At 41.7% G+C, this 18,651-nt stretch overlaps 2 protein-coding genes across 4 annotated transcripts in view; one reads left to right on the top strand and one right to left on the bottom strand.

The window, feature by feature from the left end:
- The window catches only part of pcsk5b (proprotein convertase subtilisin/kexin type 5b), a 74,940-nt gene extending 70,189 nt beyond the window's left edge, over nucleotides 1-4,751 (top strand). For 2 of the 3 annotated variants that reach the window (XM_038997986.1, XM_038998066.1), the window contains 6 exons: nucleotides 1,566-1,799; nucleotides 1,997-2,174; nucleotides 2,369-2,580; nucleotides 2,982-3,088; nucleotides 3,207-3,402; nucleotides 3,683-4,751. In XM_038997986.1, the coding sequence (XP_038853914.1) occupies nucleotides 1,566-1,799; nucleotides 1,997-2,174; nucleotides 2,369-2,580; nucleotides 2,982-3,088; nucleotides 3,207-3,402; nucleotides 3,683-4,104 (1,349 nt within the window). In that variant the 3' untranslated portion in view covers nucleotides 4,105-4,751. Of the gene's footprint in view, nucleotides 1-1,565; nucleotides 1,840-1,996; nucleotides 2,175-2,368; nucleotides 2,581-2,981; nucleotides 3,089-3,206; nucleotides 3,403-3,682 lie in introns of those variants that run through there. The other variant, XM_038998149.1, reaches the window with a different exon arrangement.
- Nucleotides 4,752-6,929: 2,178 nt separating this feature from the next.
- On the bottom strand, nucleotides 6,930-18,308 carry rfk (riboflavin kinase). Its single transcript, XM_038997870.1, has 4 exons — nucleotides 17,858-18,308; nucleotides 12,632-12,783; nucleotides 11,618-11,720; nucleotides 6,930-9,918 (listed from the first exon to the last, which is right to left on the bottom strand). Exons 1-4 carry the CDS (start codon nucleotides 17,937-17,939, stop codon nucleotides 9,767-9,769), a joined length of 489 nt encoding a protein of 162 aa, XP_038853798.1. The 5' UTR covers nucleotides 17,940-18,308; the 3' UTR covers nucleotides 6,930-9,766.
- Between the last annotated feature and the right edge of the window lie 343 nt (nucleotides 18,309-18,651).

The raw sequence follows: 18,651 nt of genomic DNA, 5'->3' as shown, positions 1-18,651 counted from the left end.
ACTGGGATTATACACACAACTCATTTTACCATAATTGGATCGTCTCATGACCTACCATAGGAGGCATTTATTTTGTGAAGCGATAGTGCTGTGTCTAACGGATAGGCTGTGTCTAACGGATAGGCTATGTCTAACGGATAGTGCTGTGTCTAACGGATAGGCTGTGTCTAACGGATAGGCTATGTCTAACGGATAGTGCTGTGTCTAACGGATAGGCTGTGTCTAACGGATAGGCTGTGTCTAACGGATAGTGCTGTGTCTAACGGATAGTGCTGTGTCTAACGGTTAGTGCTGTGTCTAACGGATAGGCTGTGTCTAACGGATAGTGCTGTGTCTAACGGATAGGCTGTGTCTAACGGATAGGCTGTGTCTAACGGATAGTGCTGTGTCTAACGGATAGTGCTGTGTCTAACGGATAGTGCTGTGTCTAACGGATAGTGCTGTGTCTAACGGATAGTGCTGTGTCTAACGGATAGTGCTGTGTCTAACGGATAGTGCTGTGTCTAACGGATAGGCTGTGTCTAACGGATAGTGCTGTGTCTAACGGATAGGCTGTGTCTAACGGATAGTGCTGTGTCTAACGGATAGTGCTGTGTCTAACGGATAGGCTGTGTCTAACGGATAGGCTGTGTCTAACGGATAGTGCTGTGTCTAACGGATAGTGCTGTGTCTAACGGATAGGCTGTGTCTAACGGATAGGCTGTGTCTAACGGATAGGCTGTGTCTAACGGATAGGCTGTGTCTAACGGATAGTGCTGTGTCTAACGGATAGTGCTGTGTCTAACGGATAGTGCTGTGTCTAACGGATAGTGCTGTGTCTAACGGATAGTGCTGTGTCTAACGGATAGGCTGTGTCTAACGGATAGTGCTGTGTCTAACGGATAGTGCTGTGTCTAACGGATAGTGCTGTGTCTAACGGATAGTGCTGTGTCTAACGGATAGTGCTGTGTCTAACGGATAGGCTGTGTCTAACGGATAGTGCTGTGTCTAACGGATAGGCTGTGTCTAACGGATAGTGCTGTGTCTAACGGATAGTGCTGTGTCTAACGGATAGGCTGTGTCTAACGGATAGGCTGTGTCTAACGGATAGTGCTGTGTCTAACGGATAGTGCTGTGTCTAACGGATAGGCTGTGTCTAACGGATAGGCTGTGTCTAACGGATAGGCTATGTCTAACGGATAGTGCTGTGTCTAACGGATAGTGCTGTGTCTAACGGATGTGCTGTGTCTAACGGATAGGCTGTGTCTAACGGATAGTGCTGTGTCTAACGGATAGTGCTGTGTCTAACGGATAGTGCTGTGTCTAACGGATAGTGCTGTGTCTAACGGATAGTGCTGTGTCTAACGGATAGTGCTGTGTCTAACGGATAGGCTGTGTCTAACGGATAGGCTGTGTCTAACGGATAGGCTGTGTCTAACGGATAGTGCTGTGTCTAACGGATAGTGCTGTGTCTAACGGATAGTGCTGTGTCTAACGGATAGGCTGTGTCTAACGGATAGTGCTGTGTCTAACGGATAGTGCTGTGTCTAACGGATAGTGCTGTGTCTAACGGATGTGTCTCTCAGACTGCGACAGGTCGTGTCACACCTGCTCAGGTCCCGAGCCCTCGTCCTGCCTCAGCTGTGGGCCCAACATGCGAAAGGACTCCAATGGTCACTGTGTCTTCTACAGCCAGTGCTCTCTGCGCTCCTACAAAGATGAGGAGGGCGACTGCCAGACCTGCCACCCCCTCTGCCACCGCTGCTCAGGGCCCACCAAGGAGCACTGTCTCAGCTGCAACCCGCAGACCTTCCTGCTCAGTGAGTCACCCGTCAGCACTGACTTACAATTAATGAAAATGTGCGTTTCTTATTGGACCAAGTCCAAGTAGTCTCTCCCTGTTTCTGTCTGTTTTCTTATGGTTTAGTTCGTAATGAACATGACCCAGTTGTTCTGTGGTTAGATGATATGATGTGTGTTCTTCCTCTAACCGTGTTGGTTTTTCTGTGCTTGTCAGACAACACCTGTGTGAATGAGTGTCCGGTGGGTTTCTATGGTGATGGGGACGAGCGTGTGTGCGAGCGATGTCACTTCAGCTGTGTGTCGTGTGTGGGACGCCACAGTGTCCAGTGTGCAGCGTGTAAACCCAGCCTGTTCAAACAGGGACGCAGCTGTGTCGAGACCTGTGGTGACAGGTAGGAGACGCACACACATCAGTGAAGTCTGAAGAGCCAATCATCACTTATAAGTTACAGACAAGTTTAACCCTGGGTGCCAGTCTGTTTCTGCTTTTTTGTGGGAAAAGGAGTTGGCAGGTGAGCAGAAACAGGCATCTTCACCGTTTGTGATGAACCGTTACAAGTTCTTTACTTCTCTCCCTTTCTGTAAGTCACTTCGGTAATACCATCACCTGGACGTGCGACCGGTGTGACCCGTCGTGTAGCAGGTGCAGGGGAAGGGGCAGTGGAGACTGCCTGAACTGCCGTGATGGGTACCTGAAGCAGTCGGGCCAATGCCTCCAGACGTGCCCCACAAACTACTTCCCTGACACCAGAGCCAAAATCTGCCGCAAGTGCCACCCCACCTGCAAGACCTGCGAAGGTAAAGGCCAAATGGAACTCGCGCTCAACCTGCAATAGGGGAGAGACACAACCTAGAGACACAAGTAGCAAAGATCAACTCACTCTACCTGCATCACCTGAATAGCAATGTCAACTGCTGCACTGGTTTGCATGGATATCACTGAAATCTAGTATAAGCTCAGACTTGAAAGTTACTAGGATGTAGGGATGGTAATATGAGCTGAGCAGCATTGACTTTGTTGAGTAGGAAGGTCATTTGATCGTCCACAAAAGGTGGTGAGCATGTTGAATTTGTGGCACAGAATTCCTGTTTTTCACTAAATGTAGCATTACAAACGGTGTGCCATATTGAATGCTGTACTACTGACTTCTTAGTAAGTATGACAATGTCGAGTTCCTCCCACTGTTCTCTGTTTGCAGATGAGGGAGCCCTGTTCTGTAAGTCGTGCTTCGAGGGCTTCAGGTTTTTTGGAGGGATATGTGACTCTCCCTGTCTCGTTGGACTTTACGCTGCTTCAGCTATTTGGGTAACTCCCTCTACGGCCTCCTTCTCCAGTTCTTGTGCTAAAAATCTGGAATTATCCCAATAACTGGGAATATTCAACATCCCAGTCTGATCATCTATGCATGTATGTGTGTTCCCAGGGCTTGGATCCACAGTGTGAGAAGTGTGACCCATCCTGTCTGGACTGTAAGGGTCCTGGTCAGTGGAACTGCACCGTGTGCCCAGCCAGCCAGCTCCTAGCTGACGACGGCCGCTGTCTGTCCTGTTGCGGCAACGAGACCAGACACAACGGCAGCCCCCTCCCCCGGGAGTGTTGTGACTGCCGGGCATCACAAAGTAAGCGAAGCTCCCCCCTCCCCCTCCTCACTTTCCCATGGTTTATTTGACCATGGAAAAGCGAGCTACTGGTTAAATACCACAATGCAGGTTTGATTGAATTGGACTCTAGGTCTAAGCCATGCTGTATTGTGGGGTTGTATATTGCATTCACATGTGCTCTTGGCAACAAAATGTATATTGCAAGTTACAACATAAATATCAAAGCACTATACTTTCTGTGGTGACTATTCACTGACCCCTAACCTTGACCCTTTACCTCCCACTGTGTCGTCCCCAGTGGAGTGCGTCTTTGGGGTGAACTTTGTGTTACTGGGCATCGAGGAGCTGCCAGAGGGACATCTCAAGGTCTTCATCCTGGCCATCGTGCTCCTGGTGTCGGCCCTGGGTGCCGCTGTCTTCCTGTTCCTCCACTTGCGCTCCAAAGCGGGTGCCGGTTTACCCCAGACGAAGGCCAATGGCTATAAGAACCTGGGCGCCAATGGGGGCTGGGCTGGGTCAGACTTAGACCCCGCTTCCTCCTTAGGCGACTACAGTGACCGCGTCGTTGAGGATGACGAGGAGGAAGAGGATAACGATGATGAAGATATTGTGTATATGGGTCCGGATGGTACAGTGTATCGGAAGTTTAAGTATGGACTCCTGGAGGAAGACGAGGACATTGAGATGGATTATGACGACGAGAGCTATTCCTTCAGATGAAGAGGAATGTAAACACAAACAGAAACCCTCAGGCTGGCCCACTACTTTTATACAATAGTTATTACCTTCTGTAGTAGTGATGTATCCCAAGATGTTTACACACAAACACCTCTAAAATGTTTACTGACCTCGATAGTGAAGATCTAAATATTTGGCACAGTAGTAGGGCTTAATATGAGGGTCTTTGAGGGAATTTCTTAAATAATACATTGTGATTTTTGTCAGTCATTAAATTTGCGTCTATGAATCACAGCATTTCCACGTTTATTTTAGACATGCAGGTTGGTTTGACATTTTAGAGTTTTTATTTGGACTTCTAAGGGTTAGTTTGTCATTTTAGTTCACTATTGAAGTCCAAGCACTTTGTAATCAATAGTGCGAGACGAATGAGACAGAGGCTGATCGCATCACTAAGAGATTCATCCAGTTTCACTCATGCACTGCTAAAGGGACAGTAAGATAGATGTGAAAATATTTTTATGCAACTTATTTTGATTATAGAATTAGAGCTCATAAAAATACTTTATTTCCCTGCGTTTTTGCATGTGAAAGAGTAGTGTTGATTTATAATAATCAGAAAGATAATTTTCTCTTTGTTGAGGTGAAACAATGTTTACTTGAATAAAGTTGGAGTTACTGTGAGAATGTTTTCTGGATCATTGTCATGAATGATTAACACACACAAAATGTACTGAGGCATTTCAGTTGGGTCACTTCAACATAACACATGGGGCTGTGGCTGAAAACTTTACTAGCTGTTAAAACCTTGCTTCATCCTTACATGTTTCCTCAATTCTTCCCATAGGGACCAATTCCCGACTTACTGTAGGAAATTACGCCTTTCTTTGGCACACCTTTCCTACACACTTCTCAATAGTTGGTATTCAGACTTACCTTACAGGTAGGTATAACAGGCTTGGTTGCGTGTTGTATAAATGTCATTCAACCACTGAAAACCCTCCCACTTGCTGGCCAACGTATTTTCCTGTGAAGTTATTCAATAGGGTTTTCAATACATTTATCTTAAACCATCCCTTTTAAATACGGTGTACCTTAAATTAGAATTTTGTCCACAGACTAGAATCAATCAAGAAAGGGTTCAGTAAGAGAATGGGTTCAATAAAATAAACACATTTTAACACCAACTGGTAGATTTAAAAAACTATCTGATTTTGTAGATTATTTAGGCAAATTTTAGGGTTAGGAAAGTATGTATGAATCATAAAAAAAGTAGTTTGGAGAGTCTTTCCATATGAAACATATTGATGAATTCTGAAAATTGCCACATTCAGTTCTTTAACCCATTGTAATGTTGGAAGATTAGTGTACATAGAATTATAATAGGGAGAATAGTGTACATTAGTAGGCTATACCCTTGTCTGTTACCTGCAATAACTATGGAACTGGGTGATGACACACCCAAGCATTGTGCCATGTGTCAAGTTCAAACTGTTACGCCTTGGTCTGAGCTCCTCCGCTCCATAACCTCTTTTTTTATATTATCAACTGTTACTAATGATCCTCAGCAACAACATACTTGCTGTGACAGCGTTTACAGAGGAAGCAAATTAAGGTAAACGAAACAATGTAATTAAATGGAATGATAATGTAGGCTATTCCATTGTTGTCCATTCGTTTACTCCAATTAGGGAAGGGGTGGTAGGGTTAGGGGAAAATAATAAAATATAAAAATGTAGCCTATATACCAACTGAAGGGAACTTACAGTAAATTGGCAGTTGAATATGTTATTTGGCCTACTAACGGTCAATACTGATTGGGGTATTTAACATGATAGAAATAGGAAACAGAGAAAGTCGGGGTTACCTATAATTAACCCATGCCTGCAAGTTAAAAGGCAGTACAATTTTTATTCTGCATAATGGCACAGCATATAAACTTCAATGTGTGAAATGTGTGAAAGTTATGGGAAAGTTGATTGGCTTTAATTGGTTGTCATATGACTGGATTCACGTCTCCAGCGATTATAAGGTAAAATATATCTAAAACAAGTGTCATTAATATTTACAATTCCTTTATCCAAACGGATTACTCATTTATCTAGCTCTTATCAATAGCGCCTATCAATTTGTAAATTACAGTGCATGGAGAATGCTGTTATTTATATCTAAAAAAATTAAGTAGATGCTTTTTCCACTTGGAACCGGTAGGTTCACTAGACCTTTTTCATGGTTTCCTCACGGAATTGGTGGAATTAAGTCAAAGTCAGACAGAATACAGCGTAGCTGTAACACACCTCCATGTGTTCAATCTCCACCCACAACAATAAGCAGGTGAATAGCATGATTTTCTCATGCTTAAGGTCAGAATACACAGAGAGAAAAGTGAATAAAAGGGATTAACATTCCATTTATGCACACTTAACTCGGGTTGGAATCGGGCCAAAGTGCATTGGATGAGAAAATTCAGCCTCTCCCTCAGACCTCCTCCAAAAGAGCTTTCAGAGGAATTGAGGAAACAAGGACTAAGAAAACAAGGATTTGATGGCTAATAACATTTTCAGACACAGCTTTGATACTTCTTGTCCCTTGTTATCGACAGAGTAGGCTATCCCAAACATACAGTGTGTTGTCTCATGGCCCTCCTTCGAGGCTACATATGTAACCAGACATTTACTTGTGTTGTGATATTTTATGCATTTGAAGGAACAATATTCAATAACAATGGAGGTAGTGTAATTCCTGGAAAGAAACTACTTGTAACAACCCAATTTCCAATGAAGCAGAAATGTCCTACCCCACCATAAAATCTACAATAGCACTGAAAGCTGATCGAGTTTGAGCAACGAGAGGGAGAGAACGAGACATGCATCTTTGTACGTTTAATAAGAAAAAGGGCTCTATTCCAGCCGCATCGCTTCAGCTTTATAGCTTGAATAGAGCCATAAAACTTCAAGCAGGATCATACAGCAGGGTTCTGAAAATGATGAGCCCAACACACACAATGGGTCCCTGAACACAGACCCATGGTTAACTGTGATGACAAAATTACACAGTTACGCTTTCTCATATTTTTTTTAAATTCAAAACTATATCTCAGGACATGTTACTTCGTCAACAATTACAGTATTGCATGGTCTGATTTTATTACATACAAAAGAACTGTCAAATCTGTATGCCTTCACAGTGGAAATAACAAAGAATAGTTTGTACCGGAGGTCTGAAAAATCCAAGTGTTACTTGGAAAGAATTTGAATGATTTACGAGGCCTATCCAGCTAAAACACATTTTGGGAACAATTAACAGTCTGCCATCACACACTTTATAAAGGAACAAACAAAAGCAGAATACAAATGGAAGAACAAAAGTGGAGAAGAATCAGGTGACACTGGTTCATGACATTGTCTGATTCTACTAAGCAGTCTCAACTGAGCTAGATGTTTTCCTTGTTTAGTGATGAGATCATATGTTGACTGAGGGTGGTGGTTCGGTGCCAAACTGGAGAGCAACCCTACAACACTATCACTACCAGATGCCTTCAAGTAGTTACCTAATCCAACACTAATGCATAGGCTACTTGATCATAACTATGAGTCATGTTTTTGGATAGTTCAATGAGAGCTTCTAGCTACACTGATTTATAGAACATCTCTGACCAGTATGTATATAAAGGGCACAACGATCAAAACACAAGCTACAAAACGAGCTGCTTCGTGGTCTGGGGAGGTTTGTATTGTTTATACAATTACCACAGTGTACACTGACCTCATTAACCAGACCTTGGCCTTCAGAGTAATGCCATTACAGACTGAAAACTGGAGCTGGGAAAACAGAGACAAACAAAATGTCCCTTCTTGAGTTGTGTTTGCTTACTGTGTGTTTTACTACAGTAGTATGGTGATAGCTAGCGTTACAAGATAAAAGTATACTGGTTTAATGGAATAACTGCTTATAATATCTTTATATGGTTGGATGCTAAGATAATACATGTAGTAGCAGCCATGTTTTACCAATCCTCTTCCCTGGTGCTTGTACACAACAAACTGATGATAGGGAGTCAGATTAGTCACAGACAATGGGGTGCCCCGGGTTTCAATTAGCACAGATTCTGCTGTGTTTGTTTGTGAGAAAATGTATGTATATGTTGGGCTGTGACAATATGTGTGTGAATGTGTCCCTCTATGGTATTAAGGCACAGTACTGCCAACCAGTCAGGCGTATAGGTCAGGGGCACAAAATAATTAGTCCCCTCTTCTACAACTGGTGCTCTGAGTCACTATTCTAACCAGAAACCTTCCCTAAGGAGTTTTAGGTGCTAGCGACTAGATGCTTATCTCAGTCATTTGCATAGCGTTCAATATGACATTGTATCGATTTACATATGCATCTATCAACTGCTTACTACATACAGTACATTTTCTGCATGGTATGGATGAAGAGGAATTTAAGGTCAGCTGCAATAAAAAGGCCAGGATATCTTTTTGAGAGGAATATAGTCTCTTATTTCCAGATTCGGTCTACGAAAACAGTAATATATTATGAATAGGCATATTTTTTCCTCTGCCAATATTAGAGACTCTTAAATACAGTACATCTCAAATCACATGAACTCACAATTCATTTTGAACAACTAGGCTATTTACAGGCGCTATAAAGCACTACATATGTATGTTCCTCGACACTGTCCTCTGAGAAAACAACAAAAAAAAACATGCCCACCGCATCTATCGGTAGAGAATCAGAGGCCTGGACTTACTCCTCTTGTACCATATCATTGCTCATCTCAGTGGAATTAGGGTCCAAACATGGTTAAGCCAGTAAAAACGACATTGTTGAAACTTTCAGACACTTAAGTGGGGTCATTTGGTTATTTTCTACCTCACAAAACTTAAATAAAATGTCCCTCATTTCTGGGGAGGTAAAATGCTGGATTTGACCAATGAGGAACTATACAAATGAAGGACAGCAGAAAGCTGAAGCTGCATTGACATTTTCTCCAACCATGTAGCTCAAAATCTGAGGGGGTAGGGACAGGGGATACTCTCATTCACAGATTTGTCTACGAAAACAGTAATATATTATAAAAACTAGCCATACTGTACATCAAATAAAATAAAGCACATGAATTCAGCAAAGTGTATAATGCAATTATTTAGCCTAGATTACATGCAATATACGTTGAGGACTTCTCTGCTTCAAGGCAGACATTTTTAATACATCTGAATATGAAAAGGATGAATAAACTTTGACGGCAAAGCTGAGACTAAACTCCAATACAAAACGACCATTCATTTCTATTAGCAGTGGTTTGATGGTACAGGGCTTGTGACGAGACACAATTTGTTCCCCCTCAACACACAAAGATCACATTCACTTCCTGGAGTTGCACATTATCTTGCATTAACTTGGTCGTGTTCATTAGGCACCAAACTTGTCCGACAAAGAAACTCGTTCTCCATTGGAAAACTTTTGTAACGGTTTTTGGTATTGTGCCCTAATGAACACGACCATGGTCTAAATGTAGCTTCAGGTCAGATACGAAGATTTGATCCTCAAAACAAAATCTCTACAGAGGACTGAATAAGTGGCATATTGGCCATTGGTGTGGTAGTGATTACAGAGAGAAATACAGAGCAGAGGATAACATACAGGAGAGCCCATTAGCTGTCGAACAACAGACAGGGTTGTGTGATGTGCTCAGAGGTCAGTGGCCGTTCATGATCTTGTTGGATGTTGTCATGGACGTGCTGGCGGTGGCTCTAAAGAAGTTGTCCTCTTTGAGTTTGAGGTGTTCAGGGAGCTCCAGGTTTCTCTTGGCCTCCTCAATATCATTGTTGATTGCTGCTATGAGGGCGTCTGCAAAAACAGAGACAGGTGTGAGAATGTGTTGCCTTTGAGGATTGCAGTGTGTGTACAAGGATGGGGGAAAGTGTGTGTGTGTGATATAGATTTATACAGTACCAACCAAAAGTTTGGACACCTACTCATTCAAGGGTTTTTCTTTATTTTGACTATTTTCTACATTGTAAAATAATAGTGAAGACATCAAAACTATGAAATAACACATATGAAGTCATGTAGTAACCAAAAAAAGTGTTAAACAAATCAAAATATATTTTATATTTGAGATTCTTCAAAGTAGCCACCCTTTGCATTGATGGCAGCTTTGCACACTCTTGGCATTCTCTCAACCAGCTTCATGAGCACCTGGAATGCTTTTCCAACAGTCTTGAAGGAGTTCCCACATATGCTGAGCTCTTGTTGGCTACATTTTCTTCACTCTGCGGTCGAACTCATCCCAAACCATCTCAATTGGGTTGAGGTCGGGTGATTGTGGAGGCCAGGTCATCTGATGCAGTACTCCAACACTCTCCTTGGTCAAATAGCACTTACACAGCCTGGAGGTGTGTTGGGTTATTGTCCTGTTGAAAAACAAACGAGTCCCACTAAGCACAAACCAGATGGGATGGTGTATCGCTGCAGAATGCTGTGGTAGCCATGCTGGTTAAGTGTGCCTTGAATTCTAAATAAATCACTGATGGTGTCACCAGCAAAGCACCCCCACACCTCCATGCTTCACGGTGGGAACCACACACGCAGAGGTCATCCATTCACCTACTCTGTGTCTCACAAAGACACTGCGATTGGAACCAAAAATCTAAAATTTGGTCTCATCAAATGAAAGGACAGATTTCCACCAGTCTAATGTCCATTGCTCTTGTTTCTTGGCCCAAGCAGTCTTTTCTTCTTATTTGTGTCCTTTTAGTAGTGGTTTCTTTGCAGCAATTTGACCATGAAGGCCTGATTCACACAGTCTCCTCTGAATAGTTGATGTTGAGATGTCTGTTACTTGAACTCGGTGAAGCATTTATTTGGGCTGCAATTTGAGGTTGGTACCTCTGCCGCAGAGGATAAGTTCATTAGCGTTAACTCTGGGTCTTCCTTTCCTGTGGCGGTCCTCATGAGAGCCACTTTCATCATAGTGCTTTTATTTAACCTTTACTTAACTAGGCAAGTCAGTGATTGATGGTTTTTGCAACTGCACTTGAAGAAACTTTCAAAGTTCTTGAAATTTTCCGCATTGACTGACCATCTTAAAGTAACGATGGACTGTCGTTTCTCTTTGCTTATTTGAGCAGTTCTTGCCATAATATGGACTTGGTCTTTTACCAAAAAGGGGTATACCAACCCTACCACAACACAACTGATTGGCTCAAACACATTAAGGAAGGAAATTGCTCAAATGAACTTTTAGACGGCACACCTGTTTAATTGAAATGCGTTCCAGGTGACTACCTCATGAAGCTGGTTGAGAGAATGCCAAGAGTGTGCAAAGCTGTCATCAAGGCAAAGGGTGGCTACCTTGAAGAATCTCAAATAACACATTTTTGGTTACTACATGATTTAATGTGTTATTTCATAGATTTGATGTCTCCACTATTATTCTACAATGTAGAAAACAGTAAAAATAAAGAAAAACCCTTGAATGAGGTGGTGTGTCCAAACTTTTGACTGGTACTGTATCTCACACACGTACACCAGTACTCACTCTTACCAAGCGAGTCATAGCTCCTCTCTGGACGGATGTAGCCCACCATGACTACACTGAGGATCTGTCCATAGAAATCTTCTTTAAACGTGTGTATCACATGAGTCTCCTGCAATACACATCAATCAATAAACATCTGAATCAATAACCATCAGCATGTGCCCACTACAAGTCCCAATAAACATACATACTAAGGAAAACAAAGCAGTCAACACTACCACCAAGTCTGATTCTCTTCAGAAATCACAGTCATTCATATCCACCACAAAACACACTAACAATACAAGTCAAATAAGCATGTTTACACTTGGGTTGGGCAGGTATACAATCATTTTGAAATAACGGAGGTATGATAATAAATGTCAATGTTTGCACTTTTTAAAACAAATACCTGCAATCAATGTGTGCACTGGTTGAAAGACAAAGCTACTTTTTATTCCCCAACGCAGTGAGTGTCATCTTATGTCAATGTCCACAAACCTATGTATTGACATAGGTCTTTGACAAGCCATAGTCACGGCACTACTTCCGCTAAAATGTCTATGGCAGGGTCATCACTAGTTAACAAAGCCACAGTCATAATTATGGCTAAACCCCGCTCATTTCTACAATATCTCTTGAAAATGTATTTTAAACCTAACTAACACCACACGGTTAACCCTATGTCTAAACCCTAACCTTAAATGATGTCTAAAATGCGAGCCAATTTTGACTTTGTGGCTGTGTTAACTAGTGATGACCCTATGGCAATGTGTGTGGAGATGGGTATAACGTATTCCAGGATAATACCATATAAGGTAGTATGACATCATACCGGGATAATACCGTATAAGGTAGTATGACAATCTGAATAGCGTCCAACACTTTGTAGAGTCCATGCCAAAACTAATTGAGGCTGTTCTGAGGACAAAAGGGGGTGAAACTCAATATTAGGAAGGTGTTCCTAATGTTTGGTATACCCAGTGTATATAAGCTTAAATACTTTTATATAGACTATATGGGTGGGCGAGCTGGACTTGCCATGGATTTCTTGGTGTTTTTGTAGTAGGGGTTCCAGCCGATGCTCATCACCATCTTGTGAATGTCTCCGCTGCCCACGCATGCCCAGCCATAGTAGATCCCTGTGCTGATGTCGCCAGGGAGGTGCTCCACCACTGAGTCTGGGAAGTTGGCTGATCAGAAGAGACATTAAAAGGACATTTAAAGTCAATCAATCCGATGTGTCTGCAGTGAGTGTCCATTTGATCACTAACCCACTCAATAAAAAGGACAACAAAGGTATTTCCATGTTTGTCTGAAAAGGGTAAGGTTGACTTCACCGGCAATAGTCTTAACTTGACAGTATTCTTATTGACCAAGTAGTCGCATTCCATCAAATGCATTTCTGCCCGACCTAGTAAGGACGCTTTTATCATCTTTCATGTTGGAAGCAGAATCCCTTTAGGCTTCCATGAATGACATTGAAAACAAAGCAATGTGTTCAGCCAAAACCAAACAGCTGTACTGGCTAAGGTCACACACAAGAGAAACGGGTTAGCCTACCATCAGTAGCCAAAAAGAGCCCAGAAAACAGACTTTGAGGGAAGAGGTTGCTTATATTCTAATACCTGAAAAATGTTGGCCAATATGCAAAATGATTATTTGTGATTTCCGTTTGAAGGCTTTCCCCATCTGTGTGGGCCTACTGATGCAACAGAGTTTTGACCATAGGCGCAGCTTTCACTGGGGACATGACCCCCCCACCCCACACATTCTGAAATTGCATTTTTTTGGCCCCAGTGAAAGTTGTGGTAATTTAATGGTAATTCCAATTATTGAACCATCGATTCTATTCTTGGATGATATAATGTATAAATGTACACCAAGGTAATTCTTTGTCATGCCTCATCTGAGCAGGATCAGATGGTGACAGGGGTCTCAGCAGGGTCAGGCAACCAGGGAAGACAAGTCTGACAGCGTTGAGGTGAACTTTTGCATATACAATACTTTATTCTCTCAGTGCAGCAAACACTGGACAAGCCAGAAGCATCACAGATTGAAACTATTCTAAGGCAGTCTGACAAACCTCTAAAGTTGATTTGCCAAACTGTATCAAGGGTTGAGAGGCTTTTCCAGATTACACAAAACATGTCAAACAAAAATGTGAGAAAGACCTGGAAGACACTGATGATGAATGGATACAGATTTGTTTGAATGCCCAGTCATGTTCATATAATCTCAGACAGACAGTTGAAGTCGGAAGTTTACATACACTTAGGTGGAGTCATTAAAACTTGTTTTTCAACCACTCCACAAATTTCTTGTTAACAAACTATAGTTTTGGCAAGTCGGTTAGGACGTCTACTTTGTGCATGACACAAGTAACATTTTCAACAATTGTTTACAGACAGATTATTTCACCTATAATTCACTGTTTCACAATTCCAGTGTCAGAATTTACATACACTAAGTTGACTGTGCCTTTAAACAGCTTGGGAAATTCCAGAAAATGATGTCATGACTTTAGAAGCTTCTGATAAAGGATGTTAATTAGCCTGAGTCAATTGGAGGTGTACCTGTGGATGTATTTCAAGGCCTACCTTCAAACTCAGTGCCTCTTTGCTTGACATCATGGGAAAATCAAAACAAATCAGCCAAGACCTCAGAAAATAAAAATTGTAGACCTCCACAAGTCTGGTTCATCCTTGGGAGCAATTTCCAAATGCCTGAAGGTACCACGTTTATCTGTACAAACAATAGTACGCAAGTATAAACACCATGGGACCACGCAGCTGTTATACCGCTCAGGAAGGACACACGTTCTGCCTCCTAGAGATAAACGTACTTTGGTGCGAAAAGTGCAAATCAATCCCAGAACAACAGCAAAGGACTAGGATTAAATGTCAGGAATTGTGAAAAACTGAGTTTAAATATATTTGGCTAAGGTGTATGTAAACTTCTGACTTCAACTGTAAATTACTGCAGTTTAAGACCATCCATAGAACACACAGTACTATATGCCAGTGAAACTGAATATCATGCACTCAGAAATATAATTCCTCTGCCGGAGGTGGAAAACATAGGGGAAATATATTTGCATGTTATGATCTTGTGAAGGCTGGCTGAATTCTGGCAAAGAGTATGTTATTTTATCTCTGCATGTCTAGATTCTCCCTTCTCCATGTTTTTGTTTGATTGGAAATGTTGATACTGGAGACTTATCAGAAGATACTGTGTAACCTAGCATTTATAGCGGCTAAGAAATGCGTTGCCATTAATTGGAAGGTTGGTTATCCTCCCACAATGCATGGCAGAAATGTCAAATTATGCATCACTAGATTTGATTTATTACAAGATTAAGGGTATACTGTGCAACTTTCATAAGGTCTGGGTGCCTTGTATGGAATACTGTATGCCTAAAGGGGTCTATATTGAAAACAGTAAATCTTTTTAGGTTGCGCAGTCACAAATAGATTATTTTCATGGCACACGAGACACCAGTCTGATTTGTGCCCGTCTCAGTGGATTAATCCATTGAGGAGGCCGGGGGATACCACGGTCCAAGAATATGGGGATTGTGACTCAGATGCACAAGGCACGTCTCTAACTAAAATGCGCTGTCTCCCGCCATTTTGTTGGTATCTCATTGTGTGCATTGTTAGCTGTGTCTATCAATTAACCATTACATACATCACCAGTGGTAGACTACATTTACCATTAATTCCCATTATTTCTCATCTGTAATGTTTGGTTATGGTAATTCATGTTAATGCATTGACTATATCATTATTACGGTCATTTACCGTTCTCATTGTCGGAGTGGACATGTGACTTGCAGAACTCAATCTATGCTACACTTGTGAGAAACAAGTTTTTGTTTATTTATTTGTCAATTTATATTCAGTGTATTTTGTTTTTAACGCTCCTGTCGACTTAGTTCACTCTGTCCGTAACAGATTGTAGTTTTGGGAACAGAAAACTGTAATGAGATGTTTCATCTTTGAGTAAATTATCTCGTTCCATCTTCTCCCACTGCTGGCCACTAGGCTTCTGCTAACTACCATATTTGGTACTGAGTGGAAAAGCCAACTGAATGCTTCACATTTATACATCCGGTGAAATATATCTCTCATTGTTCCATCTGTGGTATAACGGAGTGGAATAAGGTTTGTAGACTTTACCCTTTGCTAACGTTTTTTTTTAAAGGCATTGTTTAGGAGTGCAAAGGCAAATTGAGTTATAGCGCACACGCACTTCACACAGTTGGCGTTCCATAACATGTGGTCCACACGGCTCGTGTGGCAAAATACATTTACACATGTGTTATTCAATCATTGCACCCACACGGCTCACGAGCGTCTGCGTTCTACTTGTGAAGCTCAACGCGCTGCAAGACCTGCCTCTCAAATCTCCTCATTGGTTTTTAGGAGCATATACCCACGTGGATGATTGAAAGATGAACTGAGGTCCACACTCCAGTCGGTTGTAGTAATGTTATAAAGTTGGTTGCCAAACGCCATATAAAAGTCCAAAGAAGAAAAAGAAGCGTAAAGTTAGGAGATGAGACAAATTTGGTTTACCATTTTATCTGTGGATGAATTGTCAGAGTAGAGAACCTTGTGCATTTCAGGTAAAATAACAACCCAACGTTTATATCCCAGGACAAATTAGCTAGCAACAGCAAGCTAGCTAGCTAAATTGCCATAAATGTTTAATGCTTTTTGACCTGTCCCCAAATTAATATAATTGGTTCAGAGTTTGTTTTGATATTTCGACATTCGTGTCCTGGGCGCATCTGGTGTGGGTGAACAAAATCAATTTGTGCGCGCGGTCTGATCAGCATGTAACTTAAATATCCAAATATGTCCTACAACGCGCCAATAGGATATCGCTAGCTCGTGTTTGGTCTGCCCACCTCCTTGTTTGTTCTGCCAATGACTAATTTGCTTCCATCTGAAACGACGGGCTGCGGTTCATCTTGGTTTAGTTAAAAAAAATCTTTGGTGTAACTATGGGTCAATCAACACAGCTTCAGTAGTTAGCGTTTGTGGCTACAGTAAATAACATTAGCTAGCAAATGTGAGTTGTACATATAACATGTCAAATATCTTTCGGGCAAGTCCACCACTAGCTAGTAAAACAACAACGTTATAACTTAGCTAGGTAGGTAACTCGAGCATGGACTTGGGTTTCATTGTTTCAGCGAGACATCCCACTCAATGTTTTTCTGGTTTATATACAGTCAATGAACTAACATGCTGACCAAACCAGGCCATTGCACGCACATTGATTTTGTTCACCCACACATGCTATCAGGACACGCAGGTTGAAATATCAAAACAAACTCTGAACCAACTACATTAATTTGGGGACAGGTCAAAAAGCATTAAACATTTATGGCAATTTATTTGCTATCGCTAGCTAATTTGTCCTGGGATATAAACATTGGGTTGTTACCTGAAATGTACAAGGTCCTCTACTCCGACAATTAATCCACAGATAAAACGAATTAGTTTCTCATCATCTCTCCTCATTCCTCAGGTATCTTTTTAAAAACTTATTTGGACTTTATACCGCGCATTACTACAACCGACTGGAGTGTGGATGTCAGTTCATCTTTCTATCACCCATGCATATGCACCTAAACACTAATGAGGAGATGGCACGTGGGTATATGCTCCTAAAAACCAATGAGGAGATGGGAGAGGCCGGACTTGTACCGCGTTAAGCTTCACACATAACTTTTTTATATTTTAGCGACTGGCCACGCACACGAGCAGTGTGGTTGCAATGATTGAATAACATGTATGTGTACATTTATCGCTTTGCGAGCAGTGTGGTAAGAATGGCAGGCTAACTAACATTAGCTAGCTAGTTATGTAACCGGTAGCTTGCGACACAGACATTGCAGACAGCTAACGTTAGCCTGGCTGTCTAGCAAACGTTAACTACTGTTGGGAATCCTACTTCAGTCAAATCAAAGGGAGCTAAAATACTAAATTAGTTAGATACCTAGCTAAAAGTACTAACGTTAAATAGTACGTGATACAACGCAAACCAATGTTGGCTAACGCGTATGTTGCTAACAGCAGTAGGTAAGCAGTTAGCTATCAAAACAGTGTTAATGCTATGCCGGTGAAGCTTAACGTTAACACACAATCATAAACAAAACATTTTGTTAACGACATGCCATCGAAGCATACCGTTAAGACAAACATCTTGGGTGATAGCTATCCTTGTTAATGTGGACGTTAGTTACGTCGTTACCTGTGGGAATCCCTAGTTCTTTGCTTCCTCGTCCGAATCCTCGAACGACTTCCCCCCGGGAGAAATACGGAAGACAATTCATGTCTCCTTTCCAACTGGGGACGGCTTTCAGTTAACGTTAGTTAGCTAAAAGGTTGGCGGGCTACCTAGTCAAGCCTATACAGTGTCTCAAAAAAATATTTCTGTACCGTTAGCTAACAATACGCACTGCCGAGAATGACCTCGAAAGACAGCTAGCTAGCTAACTAACCACTGATAACTAGCAACAGAGATGATTCCTACTCAGCGCAAGGACCACAGTTCGCCCTTTAATGCTGAACGCCGAAAATGACAGAACAGCTATTTGCTATGCTAAGTTAGCTTGATATACTTATCTTTACTCCCGTTGCGCTTTGGCCAAGTACCTAGCTAGCATATTTGAAGTTGTGAATGTGAGTGTGGCCGATTCTTCTTCTGGGGATTTTATATATAGATTTTATATATGCACCTTAAAGTTATATAACTTTAAGGTGCATTACCGCCACCAACTGGACTGGAGTGTGGACATGGAAACCAAGACTGTTCTCAGAGCAGGTCTGTGGGTTTTTACTAGTAAATGTTATTTTTAGTAGCAGGTGAGGAGAATTAACGTGGTAGGTTAAGATAATTAGGTTAAGAAAAGGGTTATCTAAAATGCTACAATTGTCCTCGACGTGACTCAAACATACAGTATCTAGCTACAACCAGGTCTGCCCTTATAATCAATCAAATTGAGTTATAAAGCCCTTTTTACATCCGCCGATGTCAAAGTGCTA

The sequence above is a fragment of the Salvelinus namaycush genome, chromosome 1, assembly GCF_016432855.1.
Source record: "Salvelinus namaycush isolate Seneca chromosome 1, SaNama_1.0, whole genome shotgun sequence".
In the NCBI taxonomy this organism is placed as follows: Eukaryota; Metazoa; Chordata; class Actinopteri; order Salmoniformes; family Salmonidae; genus Salvelinus; species Salvelinus namaycush.
Note: the sequence above shows the minus strand (reverse complement) of the source record. Positions and strands in the feature narration are given on the sequence as shown.